This window comes from Cucurbita pepo, chromosome 10, assembly GCF_057944985.1.
Source record: "Cucurbita pepo subsp. pepo isolate OVF chromosome 10, ASM5794498v1, whole genome shotgun sequence".
NCBI classification, from domain to species: domain Eukaryota; kingdom Viridiplantae; phylum Streptophyta; class Magnoliopsida; order Cucurbitales; family Cucurbitaceae; genus Cucurbita; species Cucurbita pepo.
The window spans coordinates 19,541,602-19,566,731 of record NC_141807.1 but is presented as its reverse complement, the minus strand read 5'-3'; the positions used below and the strand labels follow the sequence as shown (position 1 = coordinate 19,566,731).

The 25,130-nt window shown below is 35.8% G+C and overlaps 1 protein-coding gene across 2 annotated transcripts; it reads right to left on the bottom strand.

Moving 5' to 3' along the window:
• On the bottom strand, nucleotides 1–23,315 carry LOC111803303 (5'-3' exonuclease family protein). Of its 2 annotated transcripts, XM_023687643.2 has the most exons (15): nucleotides 23,061–23,275; nucleotides 22,460–22,691; nucleotides 21,725–21,804; nucleotides 18,249–18,287; nucleotides 17,216–17,234; nucleotides 14,603–14,656; nucleotides 10,273–10,400; nucleotides 9,691–9,759; nucleotides 9,470–9,555; nucleotides 7,325–7,434; nucleotides 3,919–3,969; nucleotides 3,006–3,064; nucleotides 1,927–1,971; nucleotides 877–951; nucleotides 1–300 (listed from the first exon to the last, which is right to left on the bottom strand). In XM_023687643.2, the coding sequence occupies exons 1-15, from the start codon at nucleotides 23,247–23,249 to the stop codon at nucleotides 181–183; spliced, it is 1,356 nt and encodes a 451-aa protein (XP_023543411.2). In that variant the 5' UTR covers nucleotides 23,250–23,275; the 3' UTR covers nucleotides 1–180. The 2 variants fall into 2 exon arrangements, with proteins under 2 accessions (XP_023543411.2, XP_023543412.2); XM_023687644.2 differs by lacking the exon at nucleotides 14,603–14,656 and having other exon boundaries at nucleotides 23,061–23,315.
• Nucleotides 23,316–25,130: the final 1,815 nt, after the last annotated feature.

Sequence of the window (25,130 nt, the reverse complement as noted above, 5' to 3'; positions counted from 1 at the left end):
TAAAGCTGAAATTTCCTGTGTTTCTCATTTTCTTTGCTCAAAGGCTACGAAGAACAAGGGGGTATTCATAAACAGAGACTAATTTGGTTTCTAACCTCTGCTAACATCTCTAATTATACAACAAAACCAAATCTACATGCAACAAAGTGGACAAGAGGCTGAGCAAATTGACATCGATCACTAACTTTTTTCAAGCTTCTTCCATAAGTTTAGTACTCTCCTCATGATTGGATCAGCTGAGAATCCTTCTGCATATGCACCAATAGCAGTTAAGAGGCTTGTGAATTTCTCCCCATTATCCTGTACAACCAAAAATTTCTGTCAAAATTCACAGTTGTCCTGCTTCTAAACACCTTCTAGCATTTGAAAGCTGAACACACGCATTACAAATAGCTGAATATATGAATCCCATTACACCATGCACAGCAGTGCATGTTGAGGTCACGACGAGGAGGTTGAACCCCGAAAGGGGGTGGATACGAGGCGTTGAGCCAGCAAGGACGCTGGGCTCGGAGGAGGTGGATTGTAAGATCCTACATCGGTTGGGGAGGAGAACGAAACATTCCTTATAAGGGTGTGGAAACCTCTCCCTAGCAGACACGTTTTAAAAACCTTGAAGGGAAGACCAAAGAGGACAATATCTGCAATATCTGCTAGTAGTGGGCTTGGGGCGTTACATTTGATTATATCAACACTTTAATGAGAATCTTACTCTTAAATGTCTCATTTCTCAAATCAGTATTTTGCCCAATTGAGACCCCATTAGTGGGTCAAATTAAGTCCTTCCTAAAGTTTCAAATAATTTCTAGCAATGCATCACCAGATTGAACAGTAAAATTCGAATAAGTGCCATGTCCTACAAATAATAGCACAAACCTCCGGTTTCTTGAATAAAAGATCTCTGGTGGTAAATGGTACCATATAGAGCGGAAGATCAGATCGCAAGATTGCCTGCAGCATAAATGACTTGGATGAAGCAACAAGTTAAAATAACATGTGGATGCCAATATTTACATTTAAGTCAAGTACAGGTTTTTGCATTTATGTAATAAGAAGAAACAATGGATCCATGCTACTTAGAATTGCATTCCCCTGCCTAACCAGTCGACCATTCCAAGGGATTAAATGAATATTTGTTTAGGAAAATAACAGTTTTTGGAACATATTTCTTAATTTATTCACAAAATGTCATGAAGTAAACAGAAGTTGAGGGCCTCTTTGCGAGGTGTGACAATCGCCTTTTTCTTGGCAGCGGACTTGGCGTTTTTACGGCATGCACTCTTACCACTGAGTGAGTCAAGCCAACTTTCGGATCACGTCGCCTATGGCCAGGCAACGTGTATACTCAAGCCTCTGGCCCCGATTTAAGAAGGTTTTAGAAAGCGGGGCCAAAAAATTTTGAAAGAGGGTTTAAAAGCAAGATTGAGTGAGAGATTGAAAACGGTGTTAATAGCATTCAAGCAAAAGGCAACAACAACAGCTTAAACAGTATATAACTTTTCGGGTAAGGAGAATTTGACAACTAGTCTCATCCCCTATAATACATTTTGGGACATTTCATGTCTACCCGGCGTAGACATGATTTTGCCGAAATGTCATACTCTTAGAAAAAGCAAGAAATAAATTATATAACATGAAAGCAGTAGAGAAAAGCGATAAAGTAGTACAAGGCAAGGGATTCAGCATGTAACGGGCATGCGACCATGGGCAACACGCCTTGTGACGGTGACACGAGGCATGCTTTTCAAAATACTGATTATTGATTAAGACCATAAAGAGTATCAAGGAGAAAAGAGTTAACTAGTCCTTATGATTCTAAAGAAAAAGAAAATTACCCCAAAATATCAACCAAATATAGTATATGCGGAAAAAAAATTCTGCTTTCACAAGAACACAAGTAACCTAATAAAACTGAAGTGAAATTACCAGGTCCTTGCTCAAGATAGCTTGTTCAGCATTTGTTACCAACATCTACAAGAAAAAGGAATGAAAATAAAGACCAAGCATCAAGTATTTGTTGTATTTGCAGTAACTGATGGATCAGTTCTTAGAGTATTGTATATGTCCACCTTTCGCATTATCTTGTGAATGCAAGCATCACAAAGTATGACATATCTGTATAAAAGAAAAATTTACTGGTGTCTCGTGCTCATATCCATGTCGTTCTTCTGCTCATTTCCCGAGCATGCGTTCTTAATTTCACAATGCATATATTTTCACAAACAATTAAACCTTTAAAATCATTGTAAAACAAGTCCATCATTATAATTTCTTTTTCATTTTGTTACATTAACAAAAGCATCTCTACCCAAAACATGCTTACTGAAGTAGATAGAGATAATAAATAGGGATTTATCAAGAAAACTAATTTTCCAGAGATTTCATATTTTCCCTTTAAGATGGAATCTTAATAGGGATGATAATTTGTTCGGGACAAGATACAAAAAATATTTTAATAATCTTAGGAGTGAAGGATTAGTTCAGGACCAATTTCAAATAAAATTTTCAGTCATTAAGGGTGAAAATAAGGAGCTTAGTACCAGCTAGTTTCCATAAACAAATCTGATTACACAGAAACTAGAAAGAAAAAGGAATAAAAGAACAACAAATATAGCAAACTGACTTCAAATATAACTGAGATTATTTAAGACCATTAGATTATAATTTTGTTTTTGTATTTAAAAAATAAGTTTGTTTACTAGAACTTCTTTGCTTTGTTTTCTACTCCTAGAATTGCTTCTCAATCTTAGTCGAATAGTAAATAAACAATTGATTATATATTATTGTATATAAACAATAAATTATCAGAATTGTTTTACAAGTCTGACTTCAACCCAGAAATCTTAAAGGCTGAATGCAATCAAATCCAGCACCGAACAACATGACTAAATTAACAAAATTCATTAATTGTATATGCTTACCGCATCAAATACACTGAAAACAATAGAAGTGTTTTCATACATTTTTTTGTTGAGAAGCCAGTTATTATACTCTGATAGACATACCTTCCTTATACGTTCATCTTCCACTTGATCAACATGTTGCAACAAATTTTCTAATGTGCCTGACAAGTGAATTTGCAAATAAGTAAATGCAAACCATCATATTTCAGGCACAACATACAAGTTAATAAAGGATTAAGATAAGAAACATAATCGAGGAACACAAAAGTATAGTACCAAGGCATTCTCATTTTATACCGTACAAAATAGTTCTAATTAACCTTTTGTGGTCACAAAATGAAAAAAAAAAAAAAACTTTATATTTTAGGATTACTTTTGCAGAAAGCGTCTTAATTAACAAGGAAACACAAGTTTCCACGGATAAAATGAAAAATTACAATGGAAGACTTACTTCCAAAAATTAAAAAGAAAAAAAAAATACAAAATTTATTCAAAGCCTTCGCAGGAAGTGTTTTAAATATTTTTTATGTTTTAGTTAGAAGATTTCTCCTCCATTTCCATTCTTTTATATGTTTTTCACATGAATTTTTTTCTTTTTTTTTTTTTTTCCAATCAAATCAAAAAGAAGAAAGAAAAAAAAAATGTCTAGAACATAAGATAACAAGTTGAACAGCAGTTTCAAAAAGATGCCAGGAGAAATCTAAATCAAATTGCCAAAATATTTTATTGTTCATCTTATATGTTCACGCTTATATGAAATGTAGTTGAAGATTTATAGTCATTTATAACTTCAATACTTACGAACTCCTGACTTACAATTTTTCTTTCAAAAATATCTCCTGATTAATAGGATTTATTATTTCCTTGAATAGATTAGTCCGCCGTAGAAAGCAGGTTTTCACCTTTACCATTATTCTCAATAACAATAAAATATCAGACGGTAAGCATACATGTGATTGAATAAATTGTAGTCCACAATTCTCCGGGAAGGCAATAGTCTCTTAAACCTACTTACCGAATCTAGTGATAAGTTGCACAGCATTGACATTTCCAATTCCATCGACTCCTGCATTTAGGGCACATCAAGCACCATCTAGTCAATTAAAGACTTCACAAACTAGTAATGATAGAAAGGCAATCTACTGCTACATTTTCAGTCCTCGGTTACTTGGGCAAATTTGCCTAATCTTAACTAGTACAAGGTTATAAACTTGGCTAAGTTGTTGGGTTATAGGAAATTTAATTATTAATCACATTCTTAATATTCTATTTATATTCTTACTACTACTCACGTGTGAGTTCATATTTTTTTCCGATAACCAGGAGTCGGAGCTTTGCTCCCTTATACCAAGGGGCACCCGGTGCCCAAGGCTCGGATCTGAGTGAACCTTGGACCCCAAGCCCTTGCCAATGGGGGCCTTTGTGAATTCACATTCCTAATACTCCAATTCATATTTTAACAACTCTCTCACTTATGGGCTTGAAAATTAGTAGAAAATTTAACAAATAATTGTCAACATTACATGGAAAGAAAATGACATTATAGACGTTTGAACACGGGAACTCCAGATTTGATACGAAACTTATTGGGAGGAATTATAATTCCTTTTTATTGTTGGTTTATGTTTTTTGTTGAAGGAATGACATTAATTATATCTATTTAAATCCTAGCCTTAATAATGTCTATATTGTTAGGGATTTATTTTTCTACATTGTTACCTATTTTCTAGGTAGTATCTAGGTACTTTAGTTAGCCTTTCTTTATTATAAAAAGAAAGGTGTACCACTTTGAAAATTAAGTATAAAAAAGCAGCAAGATAATTTTACACTTGCAACAGGGTATCTGAGTCATTCTTTTCTAGGAGGTGTGATTAACTGGCATAGTCTTTCATAGCTTCCGATCTTTCATATTGACCAAATTTATTCGGAGCGTTCATAGGTACCGATCTTCCCACTTGACTAAATTTATTTAGAGCCTTCATGGCTACCAATCTTCCACCTTGACCAAATTTTGGAGCCATCATAGCTACGGTTGAAGTCGTGCCTTGACGTTGAAGTCGTGTCGTCGAAGTTGTGCGATCAATATTGCACATAATCCTTTCCAGCCTAACCTAGCTATTTATTTTCATTCCTCTGTGGAGCTTTGTATCTTTTGAGTACTAGCCTCTTTTCATTCTTCAATCAAAAAAATTTCGTTTCCTTTGAGATTTTTTAAAAAATCTCAAAGAAAATGTCCTGAACTTGTTGAAAGAGACGAGAAATCTTGGGTGTAAACCTGCAGTAACACCCATAGACCTGAATTTAGTTCTACACCAAAATGAAGAAGTTATTCCAGTTGACAAGGGCATGTATCAAAGAATCATGGGAAACTTAATTTATCTTTCAAATACCAGACCAAACAACGCATATTCTGTGAGTTTTGTTAGTCAGTATATGACCATCATCTTAGAGCTATAAACAAAATTTTGAGATACTTGAAAGGAACTCAAGATCATGGGCTATTATCCAAAAAGCCATCAAATAGACTGGTAAAACTCTACACTTAGGCTAGCTGGATAGAGAATTAACAGACTAGAGATCTATAATCGGCATTACTCCTATGTTTAAGGTAACTTGGTCACTTGGAGAAGTAAAAACAAGCTGTTGTAGACTCACCCTGGAAGATTATTCTGTCGAAGAGAAAGAAGGTTGTCAACATGGTCATCATGTTATACTTTAAAAGGTGGAAGGCTCACCCTAATACAAGTCATATAGAAAGATTTTTTAGAAACTACTTATGGAAAGATGATCTACACCTTGTTGGATGAAATATTATAAACCTCCCAACAAAAAAGGGAGGCCTTGGTCTTCTCTCGATAAAGAAGAAGAATAAAGCTCTCCTCGCCAAATGGATATGTAGATATCATTATGAAGAAAAGGCCTTGTGGAGAAATCTTATAAAGGTCAAATATACTCCTACATCAAACAAAAATCACCCCTCCATCTTCTACAAAAGGGCCTTGAAAGTACATAAAGAAACATCAAAACCTCATCACCAACCGAACTTGCCATAAGGTGGGTGATGGAAGAAGCAGATCATTTTGGACCGACCCATGATTGAAAACAACACGCTAGCCTTGAGGTATCCGTTTTTTAACAGTCTCTCATAGCAAAAAAGTCACGATCAAAGAAACATGGAATGTTGTCAACAAATTCTAGGACCTGAAGCTTGGTAGGAATTCAAAGGATAATGAAGCAACGGAATGGGCCGAATTAACTCTTGACCTTGCCTCTATGGTATTGTCAAACAAAGCAGACTCACTGACTTGGCTCCTCAACGCTGATAGGGTCTTTTCTACAAAATCCTTGATGATGGACATGGGGAAAAAGTAGAAGCAATAAATCCCACACTAACAAAGAGAGTATGGAAAGGACATCAGCCTAAAAAGGTGAAGTTTTTCCTTTGGGAAATAGCGCATAAAGCCATTAGCACAAGTGAAAATCTTCTGAAAAGAGTGTCTTACACCACTCTTGCTCCAAATTGGTGTCCAATATGCAAGAAAAAAACGAATCACAAAGTCACTTGTTTATGAAATGCACATACGCTCATAATTTCTAGACAACGATTTTCAATATATTCGAATGTCACATTTCCTAGGGAGGTAAAGGATCTTTTGGATATTGCATTAACGTACCACCCTTTCAAGAATGCAAAAGCCCTACTATGGAAAAACCTCATCATGACTTTCTTTTGGAATCTATGGAAAGAAAAAAAATCAGAGAATATTTACAGAAATGACACAGACCTACACACAACTTTTCAACAATGTTGTTACCAAGCTATATCTTGGTTAAAGTTCTAATATTTTTACTTCCTATAGTTATGTCACCCTCGTTACAAATTGGAAAGGTCTTTTGTAAACACCATGATATTTTATCCCTTTTGTAAATTTCAATCATCAATGAAATTGTCTCTTCTGAAGGAAAAAAAAAAAAGAAGTTGTTGTAGCAAGTTAGTTTAAAATTATACAGTATTATATTTCGATTCTATTCCCGCTTTCGGACAGCTTCTAGGCATTAGAACAATAGGTTTTAATTTTGATTCAAGAAAATTCCTAATAAATAACAGCAAAAAGAAAAACACTCATTAATAAGGAAACAGGACCTTAGTTTCTTCTGCTAAAATTTCCAAATTCAGCATGTTTATGTTGGTAACAATATTACATTCGGTTACAATGATATTTTTGCCCCTAGAGTAATTTTTGTCCCGTGGATTAGACCTGAAGCATGGAAAAGTACTTCAGTTCAAAGTCAAGTCCAAACGAGTTCAATGAACACCAAGTGTGGCGCCAAGACACTTACAAATCATCAAAGTTGCAATTGCGTTGTAATTGGTACAAAACAAAGTTATGGAGGTTTTTAGACAGAGATTCATAAATCACCTGGAATATTATCAGATTTGTCACCAACTAAAGACATCACATCAACGAACTGAGAAGGTTCCAGAACTCCATATTTTTCGGCAAAATCCTCCAGCCCAAAAGAAACCATCCTAAAAATGGGCAGAGAAGCTTAGTAAATGTCGAAGTTTCAAAGAAGGTACCATAAAATCAAATCCAAAAATTGAAGCCACACTGAAAAAAGAAAAAAACAGAAAAAGCCAAAAAAATTTGAACTCATATGATTTAAACATCCTCGCTCTCTCTAAGCATCCCTTCTCCCGGAGTCTCTTCTTTATCTTTATAAACATTTACCCCTCTCTAAGTAATCTCTATTTCAATAATTATATATAAATTCATTGTTTTCATTTTTTTAAACTTTTTTTTCATTGATTGATGAAAAGATAGTGAAATGCTAGGATCAAATTCACCCATCTCTCTAAGCACTCTCTTTTTCAATAATTCTGTATATATCTTCATTTTTTTAATTTTTTTTAAAACAAAAAACAAACTTAGTTTCATTGATTGATGAAAAGATAGTGAAATGTTAGGATCAAACCCACAGAGGGAGTAAATGTCTCCAAATATAAGTGCCAAGAGACATATAAAATATTGAAGAACAAAAATGTCGAAGAAGATCTTGGAAACTTAACGAGCCATAGCTGCAAAAAACACTCCTGCTAAGCTCCAAAGCAGCGCCATGCAATAGCCCAGGAGAAAAGATCAACAAGAAAACTTCGTTGAAAGCCCAAAGATGAAGAAGATGCACCTACTCTTACACCCTGTGCCAAGCTAATCACATCCTCCATCCATCCAGTCTTCCACACAAGAACCTTCACCCAACCTCTATTGAAGACCATTCACCTACCCTAAGCTATAGTTTCAGTGTTCCACGATAATGGACTCACCATATAGTACACAAGATCTCCCCTGGAATCAGCATATAATACACAAGATCTCCCCTGGACTCACCACCATATAATACACAAGATCTCCCCTGGACTCACCATATAATACACAAGATCTCCCCCGCCGAACTCTAACTCTAAAAGTTTCAAACTAAGACAATGATCCTCCCCAAAAATAATAAGCCATGTGGCCACAAAATTGCATCACTTTTAGTACTTCCTCGAACTTCCTTCCAAGTTCCTATTTGAACATCAACCACGGATCAGCTGCATGCTCCATACTACCAGGACACTTAGGAGCCTCAAAAGAGAACTACATCTCCTCCTCTAAGTAACCATATATTCTTCCAATCCATTACTTCCTTCCTTACCAAATAAGTGAATGAAGAAGCAGAATAGGAGGAAGAATTCGCAGAACGATTGTCCCCCTGATTTGGAGCACTTTAGATTCGTGGTAAAACCAGTATCTACCTTATCTTTCTTCTCTTTCGTGGATGATAATCGAAGACCTTGTCCACTAAGGACACTCCACCACCTATGACACACCAATTTTCCCAGGGTTTGAAACCAGCTGAATCTAGATTAATGCTTCAGATGCAACCCACCAACATCAAAATAGATCCTTACCCAAGTAACTGAACCCAATTACAACCTAAGGTTCAACGAAATCTTTAACATATTTTCTTTGTAAATTTCCTCAATCTCCACCTTTCCCAATTCACTAGTTCGAAAAACAAACTGCTCTTGTTCAACCCTCACAATGAAGGGATTTCCTTCCCCAGACTCTCATGGAACCCACCTACATCTCATTTTTCAAGAATAAACTCTATGATCCTATGCAGGTTCAATAATAAAATTTCAAAAGAACGGATTACATTATCGATCATCTTCCCAGTAACAATTAAAAAGTAATAATAAAGAAAAACAGATATTTTTTAGTTTTCTAGTCTAAATATTGAACAAAAAAGCCAGATATAAAAAAATGCATGCCTAATTGTGGTCCTTTAATACGGAGAAAACATTTCATATGCAGGTGTTCTATTTTGGACAACAATCATATGCCAATCCCTCAGCTACGATAAGGAGAACAATATTAATGCATAAAGTATAAGATATAACTATTCTACCCTCAGAGTCCATAGAGAAAATGACTGCAAATTTATCAGGAAAAAACTATTTCTTTTATTAAGTTAGAGGAATTCATTTTTAATGAGTAAACAAGTAATCCATATGTTCTTACTCAAACCCACGTGGAGCTATTCGTAAAAGACGTAATGAAGGAGATATAATCTGGAAGAAGTCTTTGTCAGGGGAGACAACACGAACCTGTTTGACACTCAATAAGATCAAGTAGTGGATGATTAAATATATCCCCATAAAAGAACATAATCTTGGCAAGCATGCAAAATAAATTAAAAAAGGACCCCTATGTCATTCTGAAATATCTATTCAGTGTGTCACCTTACACCCAGCAGCAACACTTCTCAAAGCCAATGTGCCAATCACATCATCAGCCTCCACTCCAGGTACCTATCATTGAGTCTAATTAAAGCCAACCACCAGGGAATAACAGGCTAAATAATCAAACAAACAAAAGACATGACTAATTCTAGAAGAAGATTAGAACAGGTTATTGATAGTAAATATTGTAGGAAAGTACACAAATTTCATCGAGCTGCTAATAAAAAGCTGAATGTAACTACTACATCCTTATATGCAAAGCAAATAATCTGGAAGTAGTCTAATAAAAACATATATTTTTTTCTCTCTAGTCTCTTCCTCCCTCTCTCTCTAAAAATCTGGTAGGCTAATAAAAAAAACTACGAAAAAATCATTTATTTATCTTAATTGAGGGACTAAGAAACATTTTAATTGTGTATGATGTGGAATTTACGTTTCCTTGTATAGGAGAGACCTATTACAAATATAGAAAAAACCTAATACAAATATGGAAAATAATTAAGACAATAAAGATCAAATATTTGATGATCAATAATTACACTCAAACATTCATAAATAGTAGAAATTCCAACAATTTATTACCTCAATCACCTTTACGGACATGGACTTTATGGATGCCTTTAAGTATTGGAGCCCCTGGACTATGGTATCAGGTGTAGGTGGCCTGTTACTCTTGTATGCAGGGTAACGTGTATGACGAAAAGTGGATCCTACATAGACACAGAAGATTGTGCAATTTAGTTGATAACTAGTTTGAACTAATAGACCATTAATACAAGTAGATTTAAATGTAAATATGGTTTCTTAAATAACAAAAAATAACTATATTCTCCAATTAATTTGTTGTGCCATGAAAAAAAAAAAAAAACAGAGCTTGCTTAAATGTATTTTCTTATCTGAAAGCCTTCAAAACCTTCTCAAGCTATAAGAGAGTACAAGAATTCAAAGACTACAAAGCGTAAACTTAAAATTAAAGCATAAATGTAAATTGCAGAAAATAAATACAAAAAAAAAAAAAAAAAAAAAAAAAAAAAAAAAAAGAAAAGGAAGGCAGCCCAAGAATTCTGAAATCCTATAAGAATGACCATGAAAGAATTTAGACAGAATACCATCGACTATCTCGATGAGCTCAAAACAATCCAACCGAACTGTATACTTCTCTTCAAAACCCCATTTTTTTCTTTCCAACTAGATATATGAAACAATGTCCTGGTAAGCATTAAACCATAAGAATTTGGCATGATGGGCATATCAGAAACACATAATGTTTGAAGACCATTAAATATTGAATCCTCTCTGAAGACCCAACTCAAATTTGAGTTGAGAAAACATAGGGTTTGCTCATGACAAACAAACATTCACGGCCATTCTCGTGATTAAAGATGAGAGTTCTAAAAATTTCCCTTGAAGAAAGCCAACAAGTTAGAAGAGTATTACGGTGCATGCTTGATAGCCTAACAAAGATTGCATCTCCACATAGACACATAGATCATGAGATTGAGTTGTTGCCAGGGGAGAAACTACCCACGAAGAACATGTACTACATAGTCCTTCCTAAGTTAGTTGAACTCAAAAACAACTCGATAAATTATTGAATGTTCGGTTCATCCAATCGACAAAAGGTCATAGTGGAGCCCTAGTCCTCTTCCAAAGGAAGTAGAATGGAAGTGTTGGCCCATGCATAGAACACCATACTCTAAAAAAGTTCATCAATGACTTATGAGACCAACATCATGTGGCAAAGTATTTCTTGAACCTCTGGACATGAGAGTAAGTTACTACCAAGTCCGTATGGTGAAGGAGACTAATTGCAAGACAATGCGTCTCACGTAGTACGGGGCTTGTGAGTTTCTTTACATTCCTTATGGCCTTAAAAATGCATCGGCCACCTTATACACATAATGAACCAAGTGTTCCATGAGTATCTTGTGAAGTTTGCTGGTCTACCTGAAAGACACAGTGTCTAGCTTGACTATAGAAGAATGTCATATTCACCTATAACTCATCTTTGAGAAGTTGAGAAAAAATCAGTTGTATGAGGAAAGGGGGAAATGTTCCTTTGCATAACAGTGATCAGCTTTCTGGGCCACCCGATCGAATATGGGCAAATTGGTACATTGAACTCATCCATGGCTGAAAGGTGCTAACTTGCATCACAAAACTGCACTCTTTCCTAGATTATCAATTACTACTGCTTGTTCACTAAAGAATGTTCTAAACAGGGGGGCCCTTGACAGAGATGCTAAAGAAGAACCCTAATTGGAGTTGGATTCTAAAATATCAAGCCACTTTCGATGGATTTTCACAGCAGGTGCTTAGGATTGCCAACCTAGCCAAATTTTTTTGAAGAGGAGATCCATCAAATTTTGTCTTTGGTGGCATACTCCTCAAGACATATCTCATCACAAACGAATGTCAAAAATTGTATGACGCTGAGAAAAGGTATGTCACTTTTGAGAAAGAGGTGTTAATTGTGGTCCACTGTCAAGGGGACTGAAGGACGATATCTCTAAGGGCCAAGATTGTGGTCAAGACTAACAATAGCTTGATATGCCATTGCTTCAACTAATTGAAGTTATCATCAAAGCAAGCTCAATGGCAAGAAAGTACGTCCATGACAACTCACTCCAACTTCCTGCACATCTCCCGCCTGGCCTCCCTCTATCTTCAAGTGTGCTACCCATGCCCACTCTAATACTAGCTTTTGCAAGGCATACCACATGTATGAAGATCGAGGTTTAATACTAGAATTCAATATCGACCCTTCCCTTGCCTTCATCTAATTTGGGTTCTTTTCATTTTGTTTGCATGGGCTTTCTTGATTCAGATAGTTTAAGATGATTTTTCTTTTGGGCTTTGTGTTGAAGCGTCTATGGAGCTGTGAAGATAAAAGCTATTTTCCAACAACTCATGTTTCATAGAAATCGATATGGAAGGGGAATTCATTTCTATAGTTTTGATGGTTGTTTAGCATCTTTGTATAGCTCATTTTTTCCTTCCTACAGTTTTGATGCTTGTTTAGCATCTTTGTATAGCTCATCTTTTCCTTTTTCAAGCTCCTTGGAGATGTATCCAAGCATTCTGTTGTTGTTAGGTTTAGGTAGAATATGTAATGGTTGTTTATGGTTTACGTATAGGCTTTATTCATCATTTGGTTTTGGCTAATCGGGTATGTTGTATTTGTATTTTTTGGTTGGGCAATATATGTTTTTCCAATGAAAGTTATTTACTTTATTCGACTGTGATATTTTATTTTTTTAACTAGATATGAACTTTTCATTGATTAGTGGAAAAGGAAAAAAAAATCAAAGATACAAACTTTTGAGGATACACAGTAACTTTTCATCAACTAAGAGCAGTTACTATATATTTTTAATTATCGACGAAAATTCTATGTATTCTTTGTTATTAACTAGAAACAACTTATTGTATATAATGAAAATGAAAATGTTCAAAGGATACAAAATCTCAAAGGGTGAACCAGAAAAACAAAACAATATCTTAAAGTAGATTCAAACGAAGAGAACAACCCAAAAACAAAAAGGACCCATCAAACCAAAGCTCAGCTCTAAAGAAAACTCAACAACAAGTAACCAAAAGATCCATAACAAACCAACTAAGATACTAAGAACAAAAGCCCCAAAACTCAAACTAAGTAAAGAGAAAGTAAAGACCAAAAAGAGCTGCTCTCTTGAAACTTAATTAAAAACTAATCTTTAAGATATTGAAGGAGGAATTTTCTATAATTCAAGACCACAAGCTTCAATAAGAGATTCAAATTTGCTGGGGACTAAAGAGGGAGGAAGGAATGTGTAAACGATGTCAATGTTTCATCTTCCATGATTTAATGTAAACGGTGCAAGTCCAAAGAATTGGAGAAGTCTTTCAAGGAGAGAGCTCCGTTAATGAATGATATTTTGAGGATCTATGACAGTAACATCACCAAATCTAAGAAACGTATTCCCTCTTTTTTATCCTTGAATTCTATTATAGCTAGAAGAAAACCACACAAATCCCTCTTGCTTCTATATGAGCCTTAGTGCAGTCTAACATATAAAGATTTTGTGAAGAAATACTCTCAAGACCACCAAAGTTATGGTCGATAGCTTCGAATATGCTATTATCCCAACAGGTTAGAGGCAAGTTTTTGATGGAGATCCATCCACCATAACCTTCAATAAAATTCAGATGACTGTTCTTTTCTCAAGACCGTTTTTCAATAAGCAAATGAAAATCACTATGGTCTCCATTTTCCTTCAGACTCAAGAGCCTTGAAGGAGTTTTCACCCTTGAAATTTAGTAAAGTCTTCTAAACCATGAAGGGATTAATCAATACAGAGTCCTTAAAATGAACTTCCAAAGTATGCTTAATTTCCTTCCAACTGTTGTGAGCAAATAAGCTAGGAAAACCAATTAGCTCGTTGAGATTCAACTCACCACTTCTTGGTCTTTTTTAACCCAATAAGAAGAAGAAGGCACCGCTTCAGCAATACTAAAAAGAAACTTTTGAGATCTCAAGACTACAAGTTTCCTTTTTAAAAAAATGTTATAATATAAGATCACAAAATTACATGGCGAGGGGTGAACAAAATAAACTCTATAAATAGTTCTCAGAAAAGCCAAAACTCGACAATTTTATTGAAGCTTTAAAAAAATTAATGAAAAATTGTCTAGTTTTTGTTTTCAAAGAATGAACGAAAAAAACTTAGATTACTCCCATACAAAAGCCATTATACACACCAAAATACTTCAGTTAGAATAGGATTCAAATAAAAGTCGTCTAGATTAAAACGTGTAACCAACAAATATTAATTTCCTTAATTTTAACATGTTAATATCATTTTACTCTTGTTTTAAAAGAGGAAAAAAAAAAGTCACTATCAACTCAATCGTTCAAAGAAGAAGAGCATACCTTTTGCCATGAAATTTTCATTGGATGAATAACAAGTATGACCATATGCATGTCCTGAAAGAAAAGGTTTGTTTTTACCAAAAGGATTAGTTTGTTCTTGGAATTGTGAAATTCCTCAACGCTACCCACCACAATTGGGAAGTGAATTGACACTAAATGCCAAGAAACTCCCATTTTGATAGACAGATACCAATTGAAACTTTACTACAGAAAGTATAAAATCGCCAAGTACTCAGTACTATGTCATCAAAATGCACGAGGCCAGCCTTGAAATTAAATAGAAATCACTTATAACTACCAACTAATTTGTCTAAGAATCCACAATATTTAAATTCTAGAATGAAGTTCAACTGAATGATTTCAAATTGTTGAAGGGAAAAAAAGGTAAACGACGGAAGGCACCTCCATGTACTATTTCTGTCAGCATTGAGTTACAATTAAAGAATGAAGGATGAAAAAGAAAATTCTCGATGGTCAAAAGCTTGACTCTCACATAAATAAGTTTTGATTTTTATGGAGAAGAATATTTTATTTCTTCAATATTTGTAAAGGTAATATACAAGGTCCTCTTATATTTAGTGAGATCGTCTAAAAAAATATGAAGGAATTATACATAAATATGGATAATAAATATTTCCGATCAATATTTACAATCAGTAGAAAGGAAAATCCACCAATAGATTCTCACTCTACACTAACTTCACACCATTTTAATACCCAGTCTCCTCTTTAGCCTCCCAAGTGGTGGAGCAGTTACAAGATCACACGTTGGACTGACATCATTTCCTTCATGCTTGCATCCCCTCTACAACAAGAATCCTCAATCTTGATCTTATCAATTATCATCCACCACCCAAGGGTTGGAAACTTTGAAGCAGTCTTCATTTTAGTCGATCAGTCCTAAAAGTACGTTTTTTTATGATAGAAGGAGGTGCTATTTCATACTCCTTTAGGCCACTTGTTTGCAGTCTTGTGAAATATTGGCTAGAGATGAGTTTTTAGGGGCGTGGAGAGTTTTTGAAAGAGTTTAGGCCTTGACTAGGTTTAGTGTATCCCTTTGGGTTGGGTTTCTATAATGTTCTGTATTTAGTTAGCATTCTCTTCACTAGGTTACACTTCTGTATTCTTCTTTTCTTCTCAATGAAAGTCCGCCTTAGTAGTGCAACTCCAAAATAAGCGTGCACTACAATCTAAAATTTAAGGTTTTGGAAGTTTCTTTTCATTTGTTCAATGAAAAAAATGTATCTTGAGCCTCAATCTCTTTCGTTTATTCAATAAAAAGTTATGTTTCTTGTTCAGAAAAAATATATGTATTATCCTAATAATACTTCTAAAGTCCACTTAATAATATTCCAAACATTTTCTCGTATGTTTTCTTTTTTAATAAACAACCGAACTTTCTTTGAGAAAAAATAAAGAAAAAATACGACGACATACAAAAATAAAGGCCACCATAAAAATGGCCCCCACAAAAGACGGAGGCAAACTAAAGAAATGGCCTCCAATCAAGTAAAATAAGAGCCAACGGGTATTTACGTAACAGCTTAGCTATCAAAACTCACATAGAGATGTTGAACCATATAAGGGTCCAAACATCCCTCTCCAAGGTCTCTCGAACTCTCTAAAGACTATTCCTCTCCCCCCAAATATCCCACAAAATCGCACACACCCTAGCCTACCACAATAACCTTCCTTTCTCATGAAAATGAGGGAAAGAGAGAGCTCCTCAAGCATCTCTTTATAGGCGTTATGTCTAGATACCTTAAGCCAAACTCCTAAAAAAAACAACTCCAAATCTCCTGCGCAATGTCACAGCGTCAGAGTATATGGTCAAGGTCCTCATCCACCTACCTACAAAGTAAACAACAGAACGACCCAATCAAATTGCACAACCTTCTCAAAACTTGATCCAGTGCGTTAACCTATTTGTACCTTCTCGGAACTTGATCCAAGGTGTTAACTTATACATGAAGAACCTACCACCCAAAAAGTTGAACCTTCTTTAACATTTTCACCTTCCACAGTGAAGCAAAGACACCACTCGAGAGAGAGCAATTGACCAGGCCACAAAAAAAAGACTTGCAAGAGAAGCCAACTGAAGAACAAGGGCTCACAAAAAAAAGACTTGCAAGAGAAGCCAACTGAAGAACAAGGGCTCAAAAAACAAACATATTTTCTCCCCAGACTACAACAAAACTTCCCAATCAATGAGAGAATGGAGATAAAATCTGACGTTTTCCTGCTAACAAAAACATCATAATCCCAGCATGTACGAAGAACATAATATCTGAGAAAAGGGCAACATATCCGCCACTGAGTGGTTTAATCGAGGAAAAGTGATATAAACGAGAGAAACAAGTGCAAAGGGGTCTACCCTCCAACACCCTGACCTCGGAGAAAAAAAAAATATCTCTCCCATCACCCATAATCCACTAGACACTAGTATCCGAACTGTCACCCACTGAACATTGGTATCCTTCCCCCATCACCAGGTAAAGTACATGTAAGTAGATAATTATGAAAGCTGCAGATCCAAGAAAAGTAATGGAATACAAGCACATACACGTTCTTGTAGAAATCAGTAATGTGATAATTTCGAATCCTAGATCTTACCATCATGATCAAACACAACCTGCACAACATAGAGAACGTATAAGTGAATATTGCAATTGCATTCATAGTTAAGACAATAAATATGGGAGGCACAAGCTAAACATCAAATCCTGTAAATGTCTGGATATTGATTAGTTATGCTAAAAATAAGAGATGACCCTAAAAAGACGGATGAATGATTCTGTACACGTACATGTCTAATTATCAACAAATCAAATGACATCATCACTTATTAGTCTAACTAACATATTATAGGGATAAATGCTCTTTTGATCCCCGCGGTTAGAGTTTAATATCCATTTTGTCTCTAGGTTTCAAAATCTTACGTTTTTGCCATTTAGGTTTCAATGATGCTCCATTTTGGTACCTGTTGTTGATTTTTTGTTAGTTTCCTTGACAATAAAGATGCCATGGTTTTGTATATATTTCCTTACAATAATTAGCTATTTTATAATTTTATTTTGTTGATGTGACCAAAAAAATATTTTAAAACATTCTCTCTTCAACCAACCACCTCTTTTATTTCTCCCTCCCCACCACCTCCTTTATTTCTCCCTCCCTACCAGTGCCCATCCTCAACCCCAAATCTGGAAAGAAAAAAAAAAACAAATCCGATATGAAGTCAAAGTGGGAGAGGTAGAGGCCTAGAGTCAAAGGAAACCAAGAGAATCCGACGGTGCGGGTGTGGGTAGAGTGGATGTTCGGATGACGTACGGGAGAGCATATTTTTATATATTTTTTTCCACATAAAAAATTCTGGAGTTTTGGTTAAATATTGTCACATCATCCTAAGAAAATTTTAGAAAAAATCACTTCATTTTTAGCCAAAGAAGCTAACAGATAATTAAAAGTAAAAAAAAAAAAAAAAAAAAATGAAGGATTGGTGAAACAAAATTTTTAAAAAATTATGAATGAAATGAAAATCGAACTCAATTTTCAAATACCAAAAAACTTATATTTAAAAGAATCTTAATTGGTTAATGTTTGCAGATAACATAATTAAAGAGAGCAGTGAGGGAAAAAGAAGAGCTACCGCCACATGAGAAGGCATAAACTCCAGAACATCAACAATCTGCAAGAGAATAATAATAATGAGTAAGCACATGAACCACTAAACTAAACAGAAAACTTTAACTTTACCTGCAGAAAAATCACAAATTCTTGCAGAAAAGATGTATAATAGATATATCAATTATCACAAGAAATATCTCCATCTTTCAAAATTTGTAAAACCACCCGTCTTTTTTTGCTTAGAAACAGAAAATGTTTCAGCAAGACATTGAGAAGCACAAGTGAAGGATGTACAATTACACTATAATTACAAAAGACTTTTGTCAATATAACCATGGGTTGAAAACACTTTTGGATTGACACGCGCGCACACACGCACACACTCTCTCTCTTTCTTCTCCTCATCTCTTTCATAATGTGTTAGTGGACTGAAGGATGAGAGCCAGCGGGAAGAGGTTAGGGCTGGTGAGGTGTATACATGTTCAGTGAAGATTGAAAGGAAGAGATGTGTTCAACCTCTAAGATGAATTGACGAAGGTGCTAATTGAACAATATTGTATGATATGGAAACCCTAGCTAGTTGAGTCTAAGAACCCTCGTAAGGTGCCTGGATATCCAAACCCTTAATTCACAAATGCAAAAACACCCAAATCAATTTGATTTCATTCCAAATGATTGCAACTCTTGGGAATTTGATCTAACAACCTTATTGAAGAGTAAAACCTTTTTGATCTAAATATCCAAGAACCACTCCAAGGGAAAGTAAGATCCAAATTACCTTGTTGATCGAATATCTCAAGGCAAGAACACTTATTTGAGATTTGAATTACTCCACAAGCAAGATCAAAGAAACTTAGCTTTTGGCTAAGTCAAGCTTGAATGATTCTAAATTTTCAACATAAACTACATAAAATTACAAAGAAACTTAGCTTTTGGCTAAAAGAAACACAAATGCTATTTTTATTACATTTTCCAAGTCTACTTTACAAAGACAAGATACATGGCGTTATGTAGTCTCAAAATAAAACCATTCACCTTCCATGAGGCATTTCAAGAGTTGTAACATTCATACTTTATGACCATAATTAGCCACCATGTATACTTTATGACCATAATTAGCCACTATGTAAATGTAACATTAAGGTAAATGAAGTGTCTTAAAATGTATTAATAAAATATCATAACTCTAATTTATCATCCACCCAAAATTTGTAACCATACAAGAATAATTAAAGCTTGATTCTTCTTTAATGTGTCATGAATTGCAACTTGATTTTATCTTGTGATAATTTGAACAACATTTTTTTAACATCTTCCTTGAAGTACATATTGCTATTGCATGATTGAGATGCATTGGTTCATATCATTGTTCACTTCTTCAAGAGGATTTGTCCTCAAATCTAATCTATTTGAGAAACTTCGTTGCAAAATTAAATTCAGAAAATACAAAAGACCTCACAGCACTCTCTCACATGTATACACTCAAGAAATTTTAGGGCACTCTGTTTACACTCATTTACATAATAAATGAAGCTCTCATTCTAGATTAGTTTTTAAACTCTAAATCGATTATGGGCTAAAAGAATAAAAATAAATAAAAACCAAATTGATAAGAAACACAAATGATATGGAAACTCTAGTCAATTGAATCTAAGAACTCTCATAAGGCGCCTGGATATGCGAACCTTTATTTCACAAATGCAGAAACCCCCAAATCAATTTGATTCCATTTCAAATGATTGCAACTCTTGAGAATTTGATCTAACAACCTTATTGATGTATACTTTATGACCATAATTCGCCACTATATAAATGTAACCTTAAAGTAAATAAAGTGCCTTAAAATATATTAATAAAACACCATAACTCTTAATTATCATCCACCCAAAATTTGTAATCATACAAGAACCATTGAAACTTGATTCTTCTTTAATATGTCATGAATTGCAACTTGATTTTATCTTGTGGTAATTTGATCATTTTTTTCACATCTTCCTTGAAGTATATACTGCATGATTGAGATGTCTTGGTTCATATCAAAAGTTTCAAATGTGAATGTTCATTTGGGGATATTCATGTGGGTAAGCGATTTTTTTCTTTCATCATCGTGAGATCAAAAGCAAAGAAGTTCTTCGAATAGATATTTGTTCAAATGTCTAACATGAGTTATCGAAGAGGCAGATGTATGATTGCTTTTGAACCCCTTGATGGGTGCCCCAAAAGTATTGCGTGCAAGGGTTGGAAGATTTCTTATGACACTTGCTACAATTCTTTTGAGTAAATCTCAAGTTCATCGAAGGGTCAAACAACATAGGACATCTATGGAGCTACCCTCTTTAGTCAAATTGGTGAAGGAAGGATGAAATCTACGGAAGGAAGTAGTTGCACTTCGGAGAAAATAGAACTGTCTTTTGAGGGTGGTCCAGAGCCTTGTTATCTAGAGTTTGGATGGATTCTTTCTTTGGTGCCAAAAGATCTCTAGGTCCCAGGGACACATCGAGTCATTAGCCGATTTCTCTGGATCAATGGGAGCCAAAGTAGGGACCCTGTCCTCTAAGGTATGAAAATATGTTGATCTCCTATCACTCCTTTTTAAGTTTCTTGGTGGCCAACAAATGTTCCTGAAAGTGGGAAGGTTTCAAATTCATGGGAAAACTCCGCTCACTAAAGGAAGCTTTAGAAAGGTTGGAACAAAAGGCCTTCAGAGATACTAACTTGATGAGGGTACATTCCCTTTTCTACCGCTTCTAAAGTATTGCCTAATGATGGTAGACCTAACAAGTGTCTTGTTGAAATGTAAGATTGAAGAGATGGTAAGGTTAGAGGAAATGAACTGGAAACCGAAAGACAATGTCAAACGGGCCTAGAAGGGAATTGTAACCCACCTCATCACTTCTTTTTCCTTCATCATCTTTATCAGTTCTCGACAGCCACCGATAAACCTCTTGTAGACTAAGAAAACATATCATCATCCCCTTGCACTCATTTGATGAAGGCTCCCCACGACATCACCTTTCTCCAATTGACTCACTACCATACCTATCCACCTTCTTTGAATAGCCTCCCCCTCTTCCCTCTAATACAGCGTCTTTCTCACTAGTTATCACAGACACTACCCCAAAACTTTTAAACCCGAGCTCGACCCACCACCCTTTCATACCATAGAGGCACCCTATGATATAATTATTGAGGATGATTTGGATAGGCCCAAGCTCCTACATGTTGATGATCCCTCATATGTTTCTCTTTTGTTCCCATGGCTAGTCAAACACGGCATATGCATTATGCCAATACCCAACAAGCTGAAAATTGATATTCCAATATTTTATGGTAATATTTTAACAGAAATTACTTCATGGCAAAAAACAACAAAGATGAGGAGAACATTTAGAATAGCATTAGGGTTTGAGGCACTATCAGTAGAATGTATATCATTGTTGGGAAAAGGACAGGTAAAATAACATTTGAAAACAAGAACCTAACAAGAATGTTACTTACAAGTGACATGGCAGTAAATATTGTTAGCACCCAATCTCCATTGCCATCCGCATGTGATAAATGGCCATGATGCAGCTTTGCTGCTCCAAAACAGAAATCCAAACAAACAAATAAATCAAAGAAGTAAATATAGCAAAAACGTATGTTGCTTTTGGTTGGTGTAGTCTTTTTTAAGTTTTAACTGAAGTTGGGTGCTCCCCAAGGGGTGTTCGGGGGCTTTTTTTCAGCTCATTTATGAGACTTCTTTTTGGGGGCAAAGCTAGAGCGTTGTGGTTCAATTCAGTGGTAGTGGTTTTACGGAGACTTTAGTATGAAAGGAACAAGAGGACTTTTCAAGACAGTGAATCCTCTCGTGATGAATGTAGGGAGCAAGTTAGATTGTTTTCACCAAAATGGCGTTCTTTGCTCCCTCATGTTTGTAGTTCTAATTTGATATAAATTAATGCTAATTGGAAATCCTTTTTATAATCCCCTTGGCATTTGGGGATATCTCGTCTCCATTTTTGTATATCTTTTTCTCTATTAATGAAGTTTGTCCGCGTTTCTTATGAAAGAATAAAAATGTTAAGAATTTAAAGTCTACTTCTTTACCAACGGGTTTATGTGTGCCACTTTTCTGCTATCAATTATCCTCTATGCACATAAACCATCTCCAGTGGAAATACGGATTGAAAATATAAGTTAGGATAACAAACTAAGTCAAACTAAAACATTCTGATGACAAATCTAACATACCCAAAAGCTTGTGGTATGCTCTATAAATGATTGATGTGCCATCAATGAGCATGACCCTCGCATCTGAAGGACTATCAATTTCATTTTCTTCTTTGCATGTGGGTGAATTCGATAATGAATCTTGGACTTGCAGCATTTGCTGGCTACTAGAAGATGCCGGACTACCATGATAAGTTGCATTGCTATCTACGTTAATCGCAGCATTTACACTTCTAGATGAACTACAGTAACCCTGAGAAACCGAGAAAAATCCTTAGAAGAAGTCAAAACTGCAGCAGAAAACAGAGGCAAAAAGTTGTATATTGCTTTGAATTTAACCAAACGCTAAAATTAGACGCCATGATCACAACTAAGATCTAAATAGTATCCATTTCTCATGTGGAGATGACAAGAAAAACTATTGCAATAAGAGCCATCAACCACATTCTGCTCTTTGATTAATCGAATTACACTTGCTACCGTAATATATCTCGCCCATTTCACATCGACACAATAACACTCCGCCATTAATGAGCCTCCTACTTTTTGCAACTAAATTTCTCGGTAAATATGCTAGAATCAATTCAGAACAATAAGTACCAATAAGCAGAAACTGAGTTACCTTCGGGGATAGCAGAACGGAGAAAGACGGAAAACAATGGTGACCAGGAGACTGTATCCTCAAAGAAGAAGAAGAAGAAGAAGAGAAACGAAGAGGAGAAGCAAATTTGGCGGTGAAAATGTATCCCAAAAAATTTCTGCAAATGTGCGACGCACTAGCAGTCGCAGTGTGAAGATGGTGGCAGGCCATGAGAACCACCAAAGCGCCTCCTCGACCGCTGCCCGATTCGGATATAACCTTGTTTACGATCTTCGCCCACCCTGAGGGTATTTTGGAGATTCAATTTCTAGCATTAATTACAAGAATAAATAATTACAATTATGATTTATGTCCAAAGCTTGATAATTAATTATTTTTTTAATGGTAATTTGTTTGATTTTATAAATAATTACAAATGATTTAATCTAAATCGTTCACGTGAACACGCATGAGTAGCCGTGAGTTTGTATAAGATTGATTTATTAATATGTTAACTAAAAAGATAAATATTATTTAAATGATAATTCATATGCGACTCGATCTTAATCTTAAATGGGTTGTGAACTTTTGCATGTGAGGGCATGTCATTGGGTTTTCATCGACGAGAGTGGTTTTATAGTTTACCGTTTTAGAATACAAATATAATCATATAATATGAAATTCACTTCTTAACATAATGGGATCTTGATTGTTCAACATGTGTTTGGGCGATCGATCGATTGTGGGTTTCATGTTATAGTCCTACATGGTTTGCGATGGATCGATGTGGGTTTTGTCCCGATCATTTCTCAAGAGGTCTAGTCAACGCGTGGGGTTCCTTTTCTCCCACTCCTTTGTGTGATAACGAGGTGCTTCAGCCCTGCTTCTTTCTCCTTTACACGACCAACACAGTCTTATTGGCATTAGTGGGTTGAAGCTATAGTTCAACGACCAAATTAGGTCAACTTTGTTGGTTTGGTTTGCTCCGATTCAATCAGTTTTTGGTATTTGAACATAGTTCAAAGGAAACACGCTTAATTTGAAAGTTTCACTCGTACCGTAGAAGATATAAGAGAACATCGGGACCATCAAGGAGAGGCACTAAGAGGGAGAAAGACGTGTGAAAAGCACTAGAGCGTTGAAATTGAGGAACACAAATGGTTATAAAAATAATATAAGGAAGAATATGGAAGCCAGCCGTCCCACTCTCCCTTTTTGACTAATCCTTCATTTCCTTTTCTTTTCTTTTTCAAATGCGACACAGCTCTTTCTCCAACCATTATATGCACCTTTTTCACCTCTCCCACCTTCCATTATCTTAAATCCCCACCTTACTATCCTAACTACTCTCTTATACTTAAAGATCCAGCCCGAGCGAGTTTTTTTTTCCGACATCATCGAAATTTTCATAGTTTTATAGGACATTGGGCCCTGAAGAGAGTGGATTGTGAGGTCCCACATCGATTGGAGAGAGGAACGAGTGTCAGCGAGAATGCTGGACTCTGAAGGGAAGAGGATTGTGAGACCCCACATCCATTGGAGAGAGGAACGAAGTGTCAACAAAGATGTTGAACCCCGAAAGGGGTGGATTGTTAGATTCCACATCGATTGGAGAGAGGAACGAGTGTCGGCGAGGACGCTGTACCCTAAAAGGAAGTGGACTGTGAGATCCCACATCGATTAGAGAGAGGAACGAGTGTCAGCGAGGACGCTGGATCCTGAAGGAGAGTGGATTGCAGATCCCACATCGACTGGAGAGAGGAATGAGTGTCAGCAAAGATGCTGAGCCCTAAAGAGAGTGGATTGTTAGATCCCACATCGATGGAGAGAGGAACGAGTGTCAGCAAGGACGCTGGACCTTGAAATTGAGTGGATTGTGAGATCACACATCGATTGGAGAGAGGAACAAGTGTCAGCAAGGACGCTGGACCCTGAAGGAGAGTAGATTGTGAGATCCCATATCGACGGAAGAAAGGAACAAGTGTCAGCAAAGATGCTGAGTCCCGAAGGGGGTGGATTGTTAGATCCCACATCGATTGGAGAGAGGAATGAGTCTCGGACGCTGGACCCTGGAGGGGAGTGGATTGTGAGGTCCCACATCGATTGGAGAGA

What these genes read in the sequence shown, in the direction of transcription:
- LOC111803303 (XM_023687643.2), bottom strand. Translation starts at nt 23,249, where the DNA reads ATGGCCTGCCACCATCTTCACACTGCGACTGCTAGTGCGTCGCACATT. An exon ending in AGCATACCACAAGCTTTTGG is followed by an intron (nt 21,805 to 22,459) that starts GTATGTTAGATT and finishes GTTTTGGAGCAG; the next exon opens with CAAAGCTGCATCATGGCCAT. An exon ending in AAGATGAACGTATAAGGAAG is followed by an intron (nt 1,972 to 3,005) that starts GTATGTCTATCA and finishes TTTTTCTTGTAG; the next exon opens with ATGTTGGTAACAAATGCTGA.